At 45.4% G+C, this 14,824-nt stretch overlaps 1 protein-coding gene across 1 annotated transcript; it reads left to right on the forward strand.

Annotated features, from left to right (window-relative positions):
- The first annotated feature begins 6,107 nt into the window (after positions 1-6,107).
- On the forward strand, positions 6,108-8,240 carry LOC146007301 (C3a anaphylatoxin chemotactic receptor-like). The gene has a single exon (XM_083145649.1). The coding sequence runs from the start codon at positions 6,111-6,113 to the stop codon at positions 7,110-7,112; it is 1,002 nt and encodes a 333-aa protein (XP_083001775.1). The 5' UTR covers positions 6,108-6,110; the 3' UTR covers positions 7,113-8,240.
- The last annotated feature ends 6,584 nt before the right edge of the window (positions 8,241-14,824 follow it).

Below are 14,824 nucleotides of genomic sequence, written 5' to 3' on the forward strand. Positions count from 1 at the left end.
TTGCACTCGGGTTTCGCTATACGCAGTAATTGCGCCTAAATGTGGAATAAATCCCTTAACTCCGTCCGAAAGTTACGTATCAAGATGCGAAATAAATCCCGCACTCAATCCGTAAATCACGTACAAAGATGCGAAAATTTCCCGATATGGGCACGTGCGCGCGCACCTTGCGTAATACACAATAGACGCTTTACGTTACTGCAAAAGGCCCAGGGCTTGTCGCCACGTGGCGGAGTCTCTGGTTTTGCAGTAACTTACAATAAAAGTTATAGTTTTGCACAGAGGGGATCCTCTATGTACTATAATAAACACAGACTCCACGTGTGCGAACCTTATCGCACGTGGTACATATACTATAATAAACAAGCAACCCAAGACACTATACCCCGTTAAACTACTTGTGGCAGGCAGAAGTACAGTTTACTAAACACTTAGGTATGATATGCTTTAAAACACGTGGCTTTCACTTATTGTACTCCGGGTTCAGCGCTAGCACTTCCCGAACCCCGCACCGCCGCGGACTCGGCCTATCCAGCAATGGAAACAAATAAATACTTCCACCCTTTTGCTGGTATAGGTCGAGTCGCACGCCTGGTACTGAGTTCTGGAATGTGGAGCGGACGGACGTGCCCCCAATTGTTAATGGTGATTAAATATGACCAGAGAGACAATAAGTGAAATGCGCAGGTTACGTAATAAGTCCGCAACCAACGTACCCTTTATACCTAACTACGTGCGTACAAAGCGTAGCGCAGCGTAGTGTACCTTTTATTGTATTAATGTACACAGAGAACCAGTACCTTAATCAGAGATTCCTTCGCAGTATTTTGTCTCTAATCTGCGAATATACCTTATCGGACAGTGTCCGCAATATACCTTGTCACTATTATGCGAATAAACAGACACGACCACTGTATAGAAATAAGGAGATAAGAACTCCGTAAAAGGTTGTATTTAAGTCCCTAATGGACAAAAAGGGGGTTACAGAAATAAGAATAAACAGGTATGACAAGTAATACAATATACTAACAATGAATACTAAACAGACTCTGCTAAGGGGAAAGAAAACAGATACAAGACACAATCAGCCAATCAATACAATAAGGATAAATACCGTTAATGCAACCGTTACCGTTCTCATCAAATATGCGAAGTGTAGTCCGGTCAGAGCTCACTATCGTTCAGGGATGAACTATAGTCCGGTGGTCAGGTCAGGGAAAGGTAGATGTGCCGAAGAGAGTTTGGCTGCTCTGGGTCGCCTATCTTATAGGGTCAGAAAGGGGAGGTCAAAGGCCGTTCTCATTGGTCAGGGGTCGAATGTCAGGTCAGCTGTGATTGGGGGGTAAGCTGATACACCTGGTTTGGCTAGGTCCAGGGGAGTGAACTTTAAGAGTCCTTTGTTCGGTGGTTTCGACGTCAGCAGTGATAAGAACTGGTTTCATCTGGATTTCTTTGTTACATTCTTTCAACAGAAACTGTCCCTGGATTATGGATTATATCCATAACTATCGGGCAGTGTATATTGCGAAATATTCGCAATGACCGGAATACTTCGCATAATGAACCGAACGGAACGGTACTAAACACGATACAGATAGATGTATGCAGGGCTAACTAAGCTATGTGTGGCGTTCTAAACCTTTAACTATATTTTACTTAGTGTCAGTATGTATTTATGAATTTATGTGTGATAGTATGGCTACTCTTCTGGTCCACTTTGCCACGCATACTCGGGTATGGAAACTTTATTTGCGCAACTCTGCGAACCAAAATGGCGGCCATACTATCCTAAAATGGCGTGTGTGTAACTCGACTTCCATAAGCCATATTCCTTTTCTGCAATTTGTAAAAAAAGGTAATGGAAGCATTAATGTACAATTGGCCATTTAATGTGTAAACACTCACATCCTGCAATGCTGGCCCTGATTTCCTGGAGCAATTCCGTCTGGCGCCGCCTCAGATCAGACCATCGCCGCTCCAGCTGTGCGATGGTCCTGCGCACCTGGGTGCGCGCGAATATGCGCCTGCGGGCCGCGGCATATGCATGGCGCTTCTGGCGGTTAGTAATGAAAGGGCCCGCACGCCCCAGCCTGGTCTCCATAACGGAGACCAGTGCCCTCAGCTCCGCAGGAGAGAATGGGGCTGCTCTCCCATAGGCCGCCATCTTAGCAATGGCACAATTCAAGCAATCATGTCCTGTAATTGGTTGTTCAGAGTGATATTTGGTATTAACTTTATTGTTCATTTTGTCACAACAGACGGCTAAACCATTGCATCGCAAAACAACACTTGCTGTAGCTTTGCATAGTTGCATAGTTGAGCAGACCATGCCATTACTTAGTATCTCCAAAACAGACAGGGTGAAAGAAGTTTGCAACCCATTATATATAATCTATTGCATTCACCAAACATGGGTGAAAACAACAGGTGAAATAGTGTGCATCACTAGCCAGTTACACCTAACTCTACAAGGTACTAAACTAGACAGCTTTATTATAGTGAAAGCTATACACCAGAAACATAGCAAATAGTGCAAGCCCTTTTCCCAATATTAGGCCATGGTGCCATGTGAACACTTACCTTCTACCGGCCCACACTAGAGATGTGGAATTCAATGTACCTAGCATCAAGCCAGTATTTGGAGACCTTTCACATGTGATTTGGATGCAAGCACTGATTACTATTGCCTGAGTGGTGGACTGGATTTACATATGGAATGGGTTAGTGTCATTAGTAGTACATACCAAACAAGTGCACAGTACAAATGTACATTCACATATACATTTCATGTCTGGCCACAGTTTGAGGTGTTTATTGGTGTTCAAATCTGCCATTAACTACTAAATCAGACTTAGCAAGTATGCCTGTTTTTTTTGTTTTTTTTCGCTGGTATGGGCGTGGTCTACGCTGCCGTACGAAACGTTGCTGCACGGAACGCAGGGTGTCGCTGATGTACGCCAATTACAGAAATAGTATATAAAGGTGTGATAGAAAAACTAAATGTTGTTGCAAACATGGCTGGATCTCAATCTGAAGGAGACCAGGAGTGCCAGGAACTTTTTCAACGCCTGGACTCCAGTACCTCCTATGTGCCCCTCACCACAGACCAGCCAGTGGGAGAAGAGCAGGCTGCTGGGCCATCCACATCAGCCCAATCTGCAGCTGGCCCATCTTCTGGCTCAGCAGAATCATTGGGAACACAACAGGTGGCTTCCCAACAGAGTAGCCTGGCCAGCACTTCAAGTACAGCGACAAGTGGCCGTGGCCGAAATAGGCCAACGGAGGAACCAAGCAGCAGGAACATGGCATACGAACCGCAGGAGCTTGCCATACTGGTACCCCGCGCACAGGATTGGATCGAGTGTCCACAGGACAGGTTGACACACACAAGGAGATGGAAGATTTGGGAGGACATAACTGCGGAGATTAATGCGGTGGCTCCACAAGTTCGTGAGGCGGAGCACGTTAAGAAGAGGCAAGTTCATGTGTGTTACATTTGACCAGTACAAGACCAGTAATGTTTAAAATAGATGTTAGATGGAGTTGGTAAATGGCCAGTCACGTTGCTTGGAGCCACAGACATGATTGCCATGTCATTTAATCGATAGTTATTGTAGGGTGAGTGTGAATGTATCTTCTAAGGGTTGTTTGTATATTTTAATAGAATGTAAGTTGTGTGTAATGAAGCACATGTTGTAATCTGTTGCAGATTGCAATGGGTGCTACAGCAAACATCAGGAGTGACATGTAGTAATATGTAAACTTTGATTGCAGGTGGCACGACTTCAAAACCAACCTCAAGAAGAAACTGACCAAACGGTGGGAACACAGCCACACCTCTGGGGCTGGCCCCATGCCAGGCCGCCTGAAGCTAACCCCCCTGGAGGAGATGGCCGAGTGCTGCATTGCAGTAGAGGAGGTCCGGGGGGTGAGCAACATGGATAGCGAGGCCCCAGCGGAAGTGTTTGCTGCTTTTGTTGAAGGTCATTATTTGCCATGGCATAAATAGTTGGTACTAATTTGCTTGGAATGTGTTGTAATTGTAATTTTCTCTTTCACCAGCATCCCCACCGCTTGGTCAAGAATCTCTTGAGGAGGTGGCGGAGTCTGTGCCACCTGCCACCAGTGGCAGGCATGTGCAGCAGCAGCAGCCACTGGCCGAACCGGAATACGACAGGTGGGTGCAGGTGCTTGGGCAGATTCACCAGCAGGGAGACTTAGCATCAGAGCGGATGCGTAGGACCGAGGAGGTCATGCAGGGTTTGGTCAGCACCCAGGAGACAATAGCTGGGAGCCTGCAGGCTATGGCTGAGGCCCATCAGGCCATGGCTGCAAGCCTGCAGGTGCTGGCAGATCAAGCCCTGCGGCAAAATGACCAATGACCTCCTCCTCCACCATAATGAGCTTATGGTGGAGCTAGTTTCCAGCAATAGGGCCCTATTGTCATCTGTTTCTGGTGCATTTCCACCAGCAGCACTCCCTGCTGGCAGAGGGGGAACACCATCCCCCCCCCCCCCCTCACCAGCATCTGCTCCACCTGGGCCACCATCCCAACGTGGCCGTGGCCGAAGAGCTGCTGCACGTGGCAAGGAGCCTACCAGGGCCAAACGTGCCCGCAAATGAACTTGTGTCCGCATTAATCTCCACCCTTATGTCTTCCCAAATCTTTCATTGAGCTGTGTGTGTCAGCTTCCTGTGTCCAATCCGGTGCAGAGGGTACCCACATTTGCCCTCGGTTCGAATGTCTTGTTTGGTTCCCCTGTTGGCCTCTTTCGGCTACCATTACTGTGTGCTGTACTTGAAGTGTTGGTGCTATACTTTTGTTGTGAAGCCACCTGATGTGTTCCTAATGATTCTGCTGTGGCTATGTATGTCAAGAATACATGTTTTTATTTTGTTTTCTTTGTGTACATTCCTGGCATGGTACCTTTTAATTTGTTACATGTGTCGAAAAACATGCTTTTCCCATTTTCTGTTTTAAGTTATTTTAATAAATGTATATTTTTATCCCCAAATGTGTGGTTTAATTGGTAAATGTAGAAGTGACATGTCTATTTCTATTAGTGATAGTAAGTTCTGTCCATTGGTTGCAGTGTAAATGTGTGTCCAAACTGCAGCATATATGTGTGTGTTTAGTAATGGTCCATTGAAGCTGCAATGGTTCCAATTGAAGCACTGACAAGCGTGTAATTAATGAGTAATTAGTAAAGGAGTGGATTGTATTGTGTTCAGCTGACATTGATTGCGGTGCGCCCCGTAGTGATTAGGTGTTCCGATTGCGTAGCGCATGACCGAGTGGTGTCCGCAAAGCAATACTTGCTTATGGACACCGCATATTTTGAGCCTTTTGGTTCTTGTGCATTCGGTGTGCTGTCCGAATGCACGCCTACCAGAATGAGTGCACTCCCTCGTGTACGCCCATGTTTACGCCCAGTTTAGCCCACTTTGAATCTACGCCCCTGTGTAGTTCCGAATGACGCCCATAATACGCCCATATTTCCCGAGTGATTGCGGTGCACAATTCTGTACGGTATTAGTGAGAACAAGTACGGAGACCATGTGTGGCACATGCGCATAGCGTTGCCCACGCATGCGCAGACGGCTAAAAAACGCCATCCGAAAGAGTGCGCGAATGTACGCACAGACAAGAATAAGGCCCTTAATCTGTCTGTCGCCCCTTCCTAATAGATTGTAAGCTCCTCAGAGCAGGGCCCTCTTCCTTCTTGTTGTCAAAGCCCTCTTCTCTTCACATGTCATTCACAGCTCTCCTATACTCAAGCACTCAGCGACCATCTTCGTCCACACACTCATCTCCATCATTGGCCACCAGCCCCTAGTACTATGTTGATCACGTCATCCTCACTACTTACATCTAAGCTGTAATGTGTATTAAATGTGGCGCTCTTCTTTCAATGTACTCTATTTTTATTATTTATTTACTGTAATGTTAAGTTTTGTCTCCCGGTACTGTTCCATTGTATGGCACTGCGAAACACATGTAGCGCCTTATAAATAAAATATAATAATAATAATAATAATAATATGTACTGTAAATATATGATGATCTGGAGAAATAATTGATGTTCTCGATGTGTCTACAGGGAATCAGGATGTTTAATAAAAGTGATGGGGACAGTGACCCAACATCTACCTACAATTATGAACAATTATTCACCATGCTGGTTTTGGCTATCACCTTTCTGGTGGGTGTTCCTGGCAATATCCTGGTATTATGGGTCACTGGAGTGAAGATGAAATGGACAGTGTCCACCATTTGGTTTTGGAACCTTGCACTTGCCGACTTGACCTGCTGCCTGAGTATCCCGTTCACCTTCGCACAGTTCTTCTACCGGGAATGGCTGTATGGACCAGCGCTCTGCAAGATTTTACCTTCCATCATAATCCTTAATATGTGTGCCAGCATCTTCACCCTGGTGGCTATAAGCATTGACCGCTGCGTCCTGGTTGTGCGGCCTGTGTGGGCACAGAATCACCGCAGCCGGAGGATGGCGTGTTTGGCCTGCTTGGTCATTTGGATGTTGTCGTTCCTGATGTGTCTCCCCATCTTCATTTACCGAGACACCATAATAACCGAGAACACCACTATATGCAGCTATGAGTATTACTTATTTAGCGACCATGACTACGAATCCATAAGTTACACCATTACTATGACACGTATGACATTCGGATTTCTGTTGCCATTTGTGATTATTTCTGCCTGTTACATCCGCCTGACCCTTAAAGTACAAGGCAGCAGGTTTATAAAAGAAGGCGGAAAAACCACCAAGGTGGTATTCAGCATCATTGTAGCGTTCTTTGTGACCTGGGCCCCCTACCACGTCATTGGCATAACCTTACTCTACAATCACAGCAGGGTAGTGAGTATTCTGGATGGCATCTCCCAGGCCTTGGCTTACTCCAACAGTTGTATCAACCCAATCTTATATGTCTTCATGGGCAGAGACTTCAAGAGCAAGCTGCGCCAATCCCTGCACAAGCTCATGGAGAGCGCGCTTAGGGAAGATACAATTACGAAGTCCACTGATCGCAGCAATAATGAAACCACCATCATGGGCAGTGTAGCAAACCAGGGCGTCTCCTACCTGTAATTCCCCGCGGGGTCCGCTGTCTATTTGGAAATGTGTGGCATGGGTGCATGCATGGGATTGCAAAAAACAAGTGACTAAGGGGTCTAGGTAGTGCATCGGGTGCAGATCCCAGAGGCCAGATCGGGCTACTATAATATCAGGGGAGTGGCTTCCCATTGAAAGCGTTCTCTCTGCTGATTGCACCTGAAGCATCATATCCTGGCACTGCCTATCTGGCTGGGATTAGCAAGGAGACCGTCCAATTGGAAGCCACTGCCACCACTTGGCGCTCCCCATGGGTGCTGGGTTTTACCATGTGCGGTACACACAGCCCCCCTGTGACCAGGGGTCCCACACTGCACCTATTTTTTTTAAACACAGACCAGTCCGGAGTCCCTGAAAGCAGCAATGCCGTAATTGCCGGTAAAATAGCCGCCTGGTTTTACCTTGTAAATGATTGCCGCTTTAAAAAAAATGTCCTAGATTGGCCGGCATTCCGCACCTCTGGCCAACTCTGACCCATTTGCCCCCTGGCCACTTAGGCATAAGCCTGACCCACTGTTTATGATATCGTATTGTAGTCTCTCTTATAAAGGTCCTGGACGTTTATATTTTATTGCTTGAAATGTCTTCATATGTTAATAATAATCATTAAAATAACTTTTTTAGGGGGTTACTTATCTCAAGGTTTAATGAATGCACATATTCCATGCCAACATGAGAAGCCTCTGACAGCAAATCATCTGATTGTTGTGTCACCAAATAAAAGAGTCCCTGCCCTGGGAACTGTGAGGATACCAACACTTAAGTTTAGAGCATAATAGCAACAATATCACAGAATTCCTATTGTGACGATTAATCACCTACACATGAAAGTAATGTGGATGATCCAGTCCAGGTTTTAGAGCTGCAGCAGCAAGAAAACGGCTGTGCTCAAGTTTGGGCTGATTTGCAGCACCTGTGGCTTCCTAATAAAAGTGTTTCCAGGTCAGGTGCTTATGGTTCTTGATGATGGAATAGCTGCCCAAGTGAAAGGCTGGGGTGTGGGCTACAGTAAGGACCCCTGGAACTTTAGAGTTTTTACTATGCTATGATACCTGTATGCTGCAAGGCTGTAACCATTCTTGCTTATGCTGTGTACGTGCTATAAAATAAAGACCAAGACTTCATTGTATCCAGTGTATGTGATTCCTTGTCACATTTGGCACCTGAACAGGGACAATACAGCTGGAACCTCAGCAATACAGCAGAGATCCTTGGGTAAGACCTGTGTTTCAAACTGGTAAGTTCAGTTTGGTTAAATACATATACATACATATACACATATAGTCCCAGAAAGAATGGCGGCACCCAGAGGCTGGTATAAAATATAAAAAATATATATGTGTATATATAAATCTTTGGGGGAGGAACGGCACTTGATCCTTCAGTCAGTATTGTACTGGGGAGCCTTCCAATACAAATTGATAGTCCAAGAAAGAATGACGGTACTCAGAGGCTGGTAACAACATTTTTTGTTTTATAAAAGCATAAAGAAGTTCAACAGATAATGGGCCCCATACATCAGCAATTAATTGTGACAATTTTCAGATATGGAGATGATTGCCACAATTAATTTTAGATGTGTGGGCTCCCCCTTTTGGCATTCCCAATCAAAATCGCCAATCGATTGCTTAATCAGGTTTTTAAACATGTTTAATAATCTGGTATTATCTGCAGATCTTTTTTATATGTGTGGGCATTCCCAATTCATCTTCTTCATCTATTTACATTATGAACAGCAATCGATTGGGCAATTTCCAGATATGAAGATGCAATCTTTAGATGGAAAAATCTGCCGATCACTGAAATAAATCTGTAATGTGTGGTCAAAGTCAGATAGATTGTAAAATCCATTTATCTGGCCAAAATATCCCTGTATCTGAAAATCCATAAATTGTGATTGCTGATGTATGGGGCCCATAACCAACGTTTTGGGGACAAGCCCCGTTTTCAAGGTGCAGAGGTGACAAAAATACATTGAGACTCTTACCTTATATTGGTAGGAGAAGAAAGTGTAAAGTCCATCACCAACGTGTTCTCCTGGGTTGTAGGCAGACGCAGCATGTGCATCACTTCTGGTCTGACCGCCGGGAGCATTCTGTGTGAGTTGTCAAGGCAACCTAAGAAAACAATCACTGTATTGCGCTTAGTGTATACAGCAGCAAAAAAGCAAACAGTGGTACAGCGCCTAGTGTACACTGATGGGTACTTCCTCTTTTGGGGTTTTGTAAGCAACAATGTAATAATTTAACAGACCTGCCGCACTCATACCCTTACTCCAGGCAGGGGATGCTACCACTGTAGTTTCTGATAAAATGCATACAAATATTTTCTAGGCACAGGGAGCGTACATAGGGCCTTATTCTGGTTCACTCTCAGAGGCAAATTTCTTCTCAAATGGACAAAACCATGTGCACTGCAGGTGGGGCAGATGTAACATGTGCAGTGAGAATTAGATTTGGGTGGGGTTTTTCTTCAAAGTGAGATCTATATTGCAGTGTAGAAATAAAGCGGCCAGTATTTACCCTGCACAGAAACAAAATAACTCACCCAAATCTAATTCTCTCTGCACATGTTACATCTGCTTCCGCAGCAGCAGCGAGCCGCCCGGAGGGAAGAAGTTGCATCTCGGTGAGTGAGCAGCATGGCGCCCCCCCCCCCCCCCCCGAGCAGTACGGCAACCCCCCCCCCCCCCCCCAGGCAGCATGGCGGGCACAACACGGCCCCGCACCCTGCCAGCAGTGCACCGGCGCCATCACACTCCCCATAGAGTTGCAATTGCAGTGGCTTCGTCAGGAAGAAATTGCAATTTTCAATTTTGAAACGCATTGAAGGGACATAGAGAGGAATCTGTCTCCAGACTGTCTTCAAAGCATTACAGTCGGAGTAAAGTCTGCCGGCAGACGTTATCGATTTTTGGGAAGTGGATGTCTGGACATAAGGTAAAACCCTTTCTTCTCTCTGAGATCCTGACAGCAGGTTATACACATTTGTTACCCTGATTGCAGGCGGATGCCATTCTGGACTACCTATTATATTACTTGCATGGATTACAAGTGCTGAATTGGGCCCCAGGTAACTTTTGTGTTTTGTGTTTGTATGTCTGGTTAGTGTATACCTGTACTAGGCGGCACCTTCTCGTTAGCCTTTTTGTACCATTTGAATGTACATCATTAATTGCATTTGAATACTGTGTCTTTGTGTTAAATAATAAACACATCATTTTATTTTTCCACAGATTGGCTATACTTTCTCTTTATTGTTATTAAGCAGTTGGGTTTTGCGCAAGAATATCCAATTCTTCTATGTTCTGACTTTGTGTTAGGGTGTTATTGTAGTCCACCCCAGGAATTCCTGCAGCAACCCTCCTACATACTGCAGGTTCAGCGCAGTCTTATCGCCATTTTAATGTACATGACTTTCTTTTTTATTTTCATCAATTCATCCTTATCATGCCCCCTCTGAACAAATGTGTCCACCATATGATCAAGTTGTCTATCCGCATCAGAATCCGTATTACAGATTCTTCTGACCCTAAGCATCTGAGACAAAGGGATATCCTTTTGATCTGCGGGTGGATGGAAGCTAGATGGGGGTAGTAGTACATTTCAGTCCATGGGCTTTATAAACAATGACGGTTTCAACCCCTCCGATGCTTTTTCTATACGGACGTCCAGAAAATCAACAGATATTTCAGACAGATGTGAATTTTACCGGACTGGTACTAGCATCAAGTACACATTCCAGTGCTCTACCACCCCAAAACAAAATCATGTCATCAATAAATCTGGAATAGAAAATAATATTCTGGGAAATAACAGATGATGAAAAGAATATGTCCTGTTCAACGGCTATCATAAAGGGATTCGCGTATGCCGGGGCCATGGATGCCCCCATGGAACACCCGGACGTCTGCAGGTAGTAAGCCCCATCGTAATAAAAATTATTCTAAGTCAACACCTTTTTGAGAAGACCACAAAAAAACTCAACTGGAGGACCTTTATACAAATCATTTTGTGTGATGAGTTGACGAACTGCATGTACAGTATACCCTGTGCATGCGGAATGCTTGAATAAAGTGAGAAGACATCTATACTGCTCAGGATACAGTCCTTGGGGATATCTGGAAGTCTCTCTGATGACAATAAATGGTCAGTGGTGTCCTTCAGCAGATAACGTCAATCTTGTACACAAGGTTGGAGATAGGTGTCAAGGTATTCAGACACAGCATGAAAGATCGACCCCCTGGCAGATATAATGGGTCTGCCAGAGGAGGTTTCTAAGCTCTTATAAACCTTGGTTAAGGTATACAAAAGAGGCTTAGATGGATGATCAGTAGTAAGCAATGATTTTATCTGAATGCTGATGATGCCTGTAGAAACCGCCTCCCCCAAGTATTGATCAAGTTTGTTTTTTTAAATGTTTGTAGGGTCCCCGGTGAGTTTCTTATACACATGATTGTCAGCCAATTGACGTTCTATCTCCTTTTTTATAGTCAGCAACGTCTTGAACTACTATAGAGCCCCCTTATCCGAGGAACGGATAATAATGTCCTCTCTCTTCTCCAGCGCTTTAAGTGCTGTCCATTCTGATTTACTCTTTTGACGTTTAGGATGTAATTCTGGGGTATCTACCGTGGCTTCCAGCGTGTGAGTAAATGACCTAGTAGAAGGATTCATCAATGGCGGATCAAACTGCGACTTTGGTTTTAATTTACACAACTCGACAGGTATATTGGCCCTTATTCTGATCGGTGCGGCCAGATCATAAATATGCGGCCAGGACCGTGCAGGCGAATCCCCGCCTTCCATACGGATCGCCACCTCCGTCCGTACGCGGATATGTGGCGGTCCGCATGAAAGTGGACGGGGATACGCCTCCTCCATCTTGGGAGCAGCCCCTGCATTCGATGGTCGCCGAACATCGAATGCAGGGCCGCACGCTCCACCAGCGCCCGCCACCCTAGACCACACGGACACTTGTCCGTATGAAATCATGTATGGGGGCGGGCAGCTGACATCCGGCGATGTCAGATGCCCGCCCCCTACACATGCGTCACGGCTTCATTACCATGCATACGCCCTGCGTTTGCATGGGAACGCCCATGAAACGCGGGGCGTATGCATAGGGTAATGAGGCTAAGTAGCCCTTCACGCCCCTCTCCGCCCTCTGTGCGGCGTCTAAAGAATACGTGCGGCGAAACCGCTTGCACATGCGCAGAGTGACCTCTGCACATGCGCAGTCGAAAACCATCGGCGGTACGACCGCATGCGGACAATTCCGCACCGATCAGAATAAGGGCCATTGTCCGATCTGGTTGCCTTATCAGAAGATTTAAAGTATTCCTGTAACTTAAGCTGTCTATTGAGTTTAAATATCTTCATCTTCCGTAGGAATGGATCAAAAGGAGTTGTAGGTACGAAGTTCAATCCCCTGCTTAACACATTGATCTCATCACTGGTCAGCGGATTAGTAGAGAGGTTAAAAATTAACTCCTCTTTCCTTGAGCAGGCGGTTTGCGACCTCTTGATGCGGTTGCATTGGCCGCCTCTCCGGTTATATCTGCATCTGGTAATCGTAGCTGCGCCCTCCTGCATGTCCCAAAAGGGGCCGGTGTAGCCTTGCGCCTACGAGTGGTAGTTTCCCCCTCACTCGCTGAGGTAGCTGATTCATTGGATGTGTCAAATCTATGGCCACGGCGTGGTCTTCTGTTGTATTGGGGTTTTGTGGAATTGTATCCACCCCCGTCAGCCAACCATATACACTATGAGAATCATAGTCACTGTTGACTTTATTTAACTTCTCATGTTTATATTTGACCAGATCCCGCTTGTAGTTCTCAATCTGGGTCTGGAGTTTTTGTATCCAGTCACAGGACTGATCCTTAATGAATTGTTGCTTGTGCTTGCTCTCAAAGGTCCTTAACAGCACCCTTGCAGTAAAAGAGAAAAAAAAATACTTTTTTTTTCTTTGAAAAAGAAATAGGGAAGCGCCCCTGGACTTTTATGGCACACATGTCAGCACCCCTAAACAGTGACAGACAAACACCAGGCGCTGGGCGGCGTTTAGAGGAGCTGCAAAGCTGTGAATTAGACCTTTCCATATGCCCTTTAGGTGCCACCAAACTCCTACACATGCCCCTTACATGCCATCAGACCCCTCCACATGCCCCTTACGTGCCATCAGACCTTTCCATATGCCCTTTAGGTGCCATCAGACGCCTCCACACGCCCCTTCGCAAGCATCATCCATTGAATCATACTCATAATATTGCCGTAGTGTGGGTGAAAGGCTGAGAATTATCACAGATTATAAGATTATTTTTATTTTTCCAGACAGAGAGGTGGAACAGATCTCCCGAGAGTCACTCCACAGCAAACACAGAGAACTGGGGGCGTAATTCAGTAGGCCAGATTACCAAAAACCGCTGTATGGTGTTCTCCGTCAATCTGCAAGCACGCATGCGCGATCCTTGAAACTGTGATCATATTGGGAAAAATATGGCCACAGCCTGAGGAACGGCAGGAGTGGCGATGGGTCGTGACATGGCTTTGCGGACCAAAAACATTTGCAATCTAGGACCATCCCTGGAATTTATGGTAAGCGATGTGTCCTGGTGTATCCAGCAGCTAGGAAACGGCACGGAAGCGCGGGTCTGCAGCCCCGACAGATCCTTCAGGCTGTAAGCAGAACGGAACTGGATACCAAAGAGTAAATACGTTTTATACTATAGATGACATTTTTGGTTTTAATATTTTTTTTTGAGAAAACAAAAGAATGCATAGAGGAAGGAAGTTGTGTAAGATTAGATAAAACAGCCTTAAACCTTTGGTTAGCCTCCAGATTCTCTCAGATATACCAAGTCAGTGGCTGACCACAGATACCCGTCACTCACCATCTCACAAGGACAGGTAAGAGTAATTACAGGTGTACTGTAGCATAGATTAAAGGTAAAACATTGATCAGATCAGATCAATAGATACTGTACATTATCAATATTTTCTAAAAATGTAGCCAAGACTGTATGTGACAGGACAGAACAGACGGCACCGCAGGGACTGTACGTGATAGGACAGAACAGACGGCAGCGCAGGGACTGTACGTGATAGGACAGAACAGATGGCAGCGCAGTGACTGTACGTGATAGGACAGAACAAACATTAGCGCAGGGACCGTACGTGATAGGACAGAACAGACGACAGGCGGGTACTGTACGTGATAGGACAGAACAGGACAAGAAGATGGGGATACCAAGAAATTATGGTTGTGTAGCCCAAGGAAGACAGTCACGCAGTGCAGTGATTCCTGCCAAAATTTAAAAAAACAACAACCCTATAGCTCTAATTTGCACAGGAAGAATATCACACCTATAGCAGCTGTTTGTATTCAGGGGTGTACACACAGTGTGATTTTGCTTGCGATTTGATTGGGATCGAATTGAACGGCAAGCAAAATGCATTCGATTTGGACTATATAGTACAGATATGTACTATACACTCTTGCTTGCACAGACTATTTTTCTATTCGATTTCAATGCTGCGGGGCCACGCATTGGGATCAAATGGAAATGGAATTCGCTCAATTTCTGTTTGATTTTGATTCGATTTTGCTTATATAAGCAAAATCGAATAGAAAAATAGCCAAAATTGAATTGTGTGTACGCCCTATTAAGGAGTGTACACACTAAAATA

The sequence above is a fragment of the Crinia signifera genome, chromosome 6 (assembly GCF_055691185.1).
Source record: "Crinia signifera chromosome 6, ASM5569118v1, whole genome shotgun sequence".
NCBI lineage: Eukaryota > Metazoa > Chordata > Amphibia > Anura > Myobatrachidae > Crinia > Crinia signifera.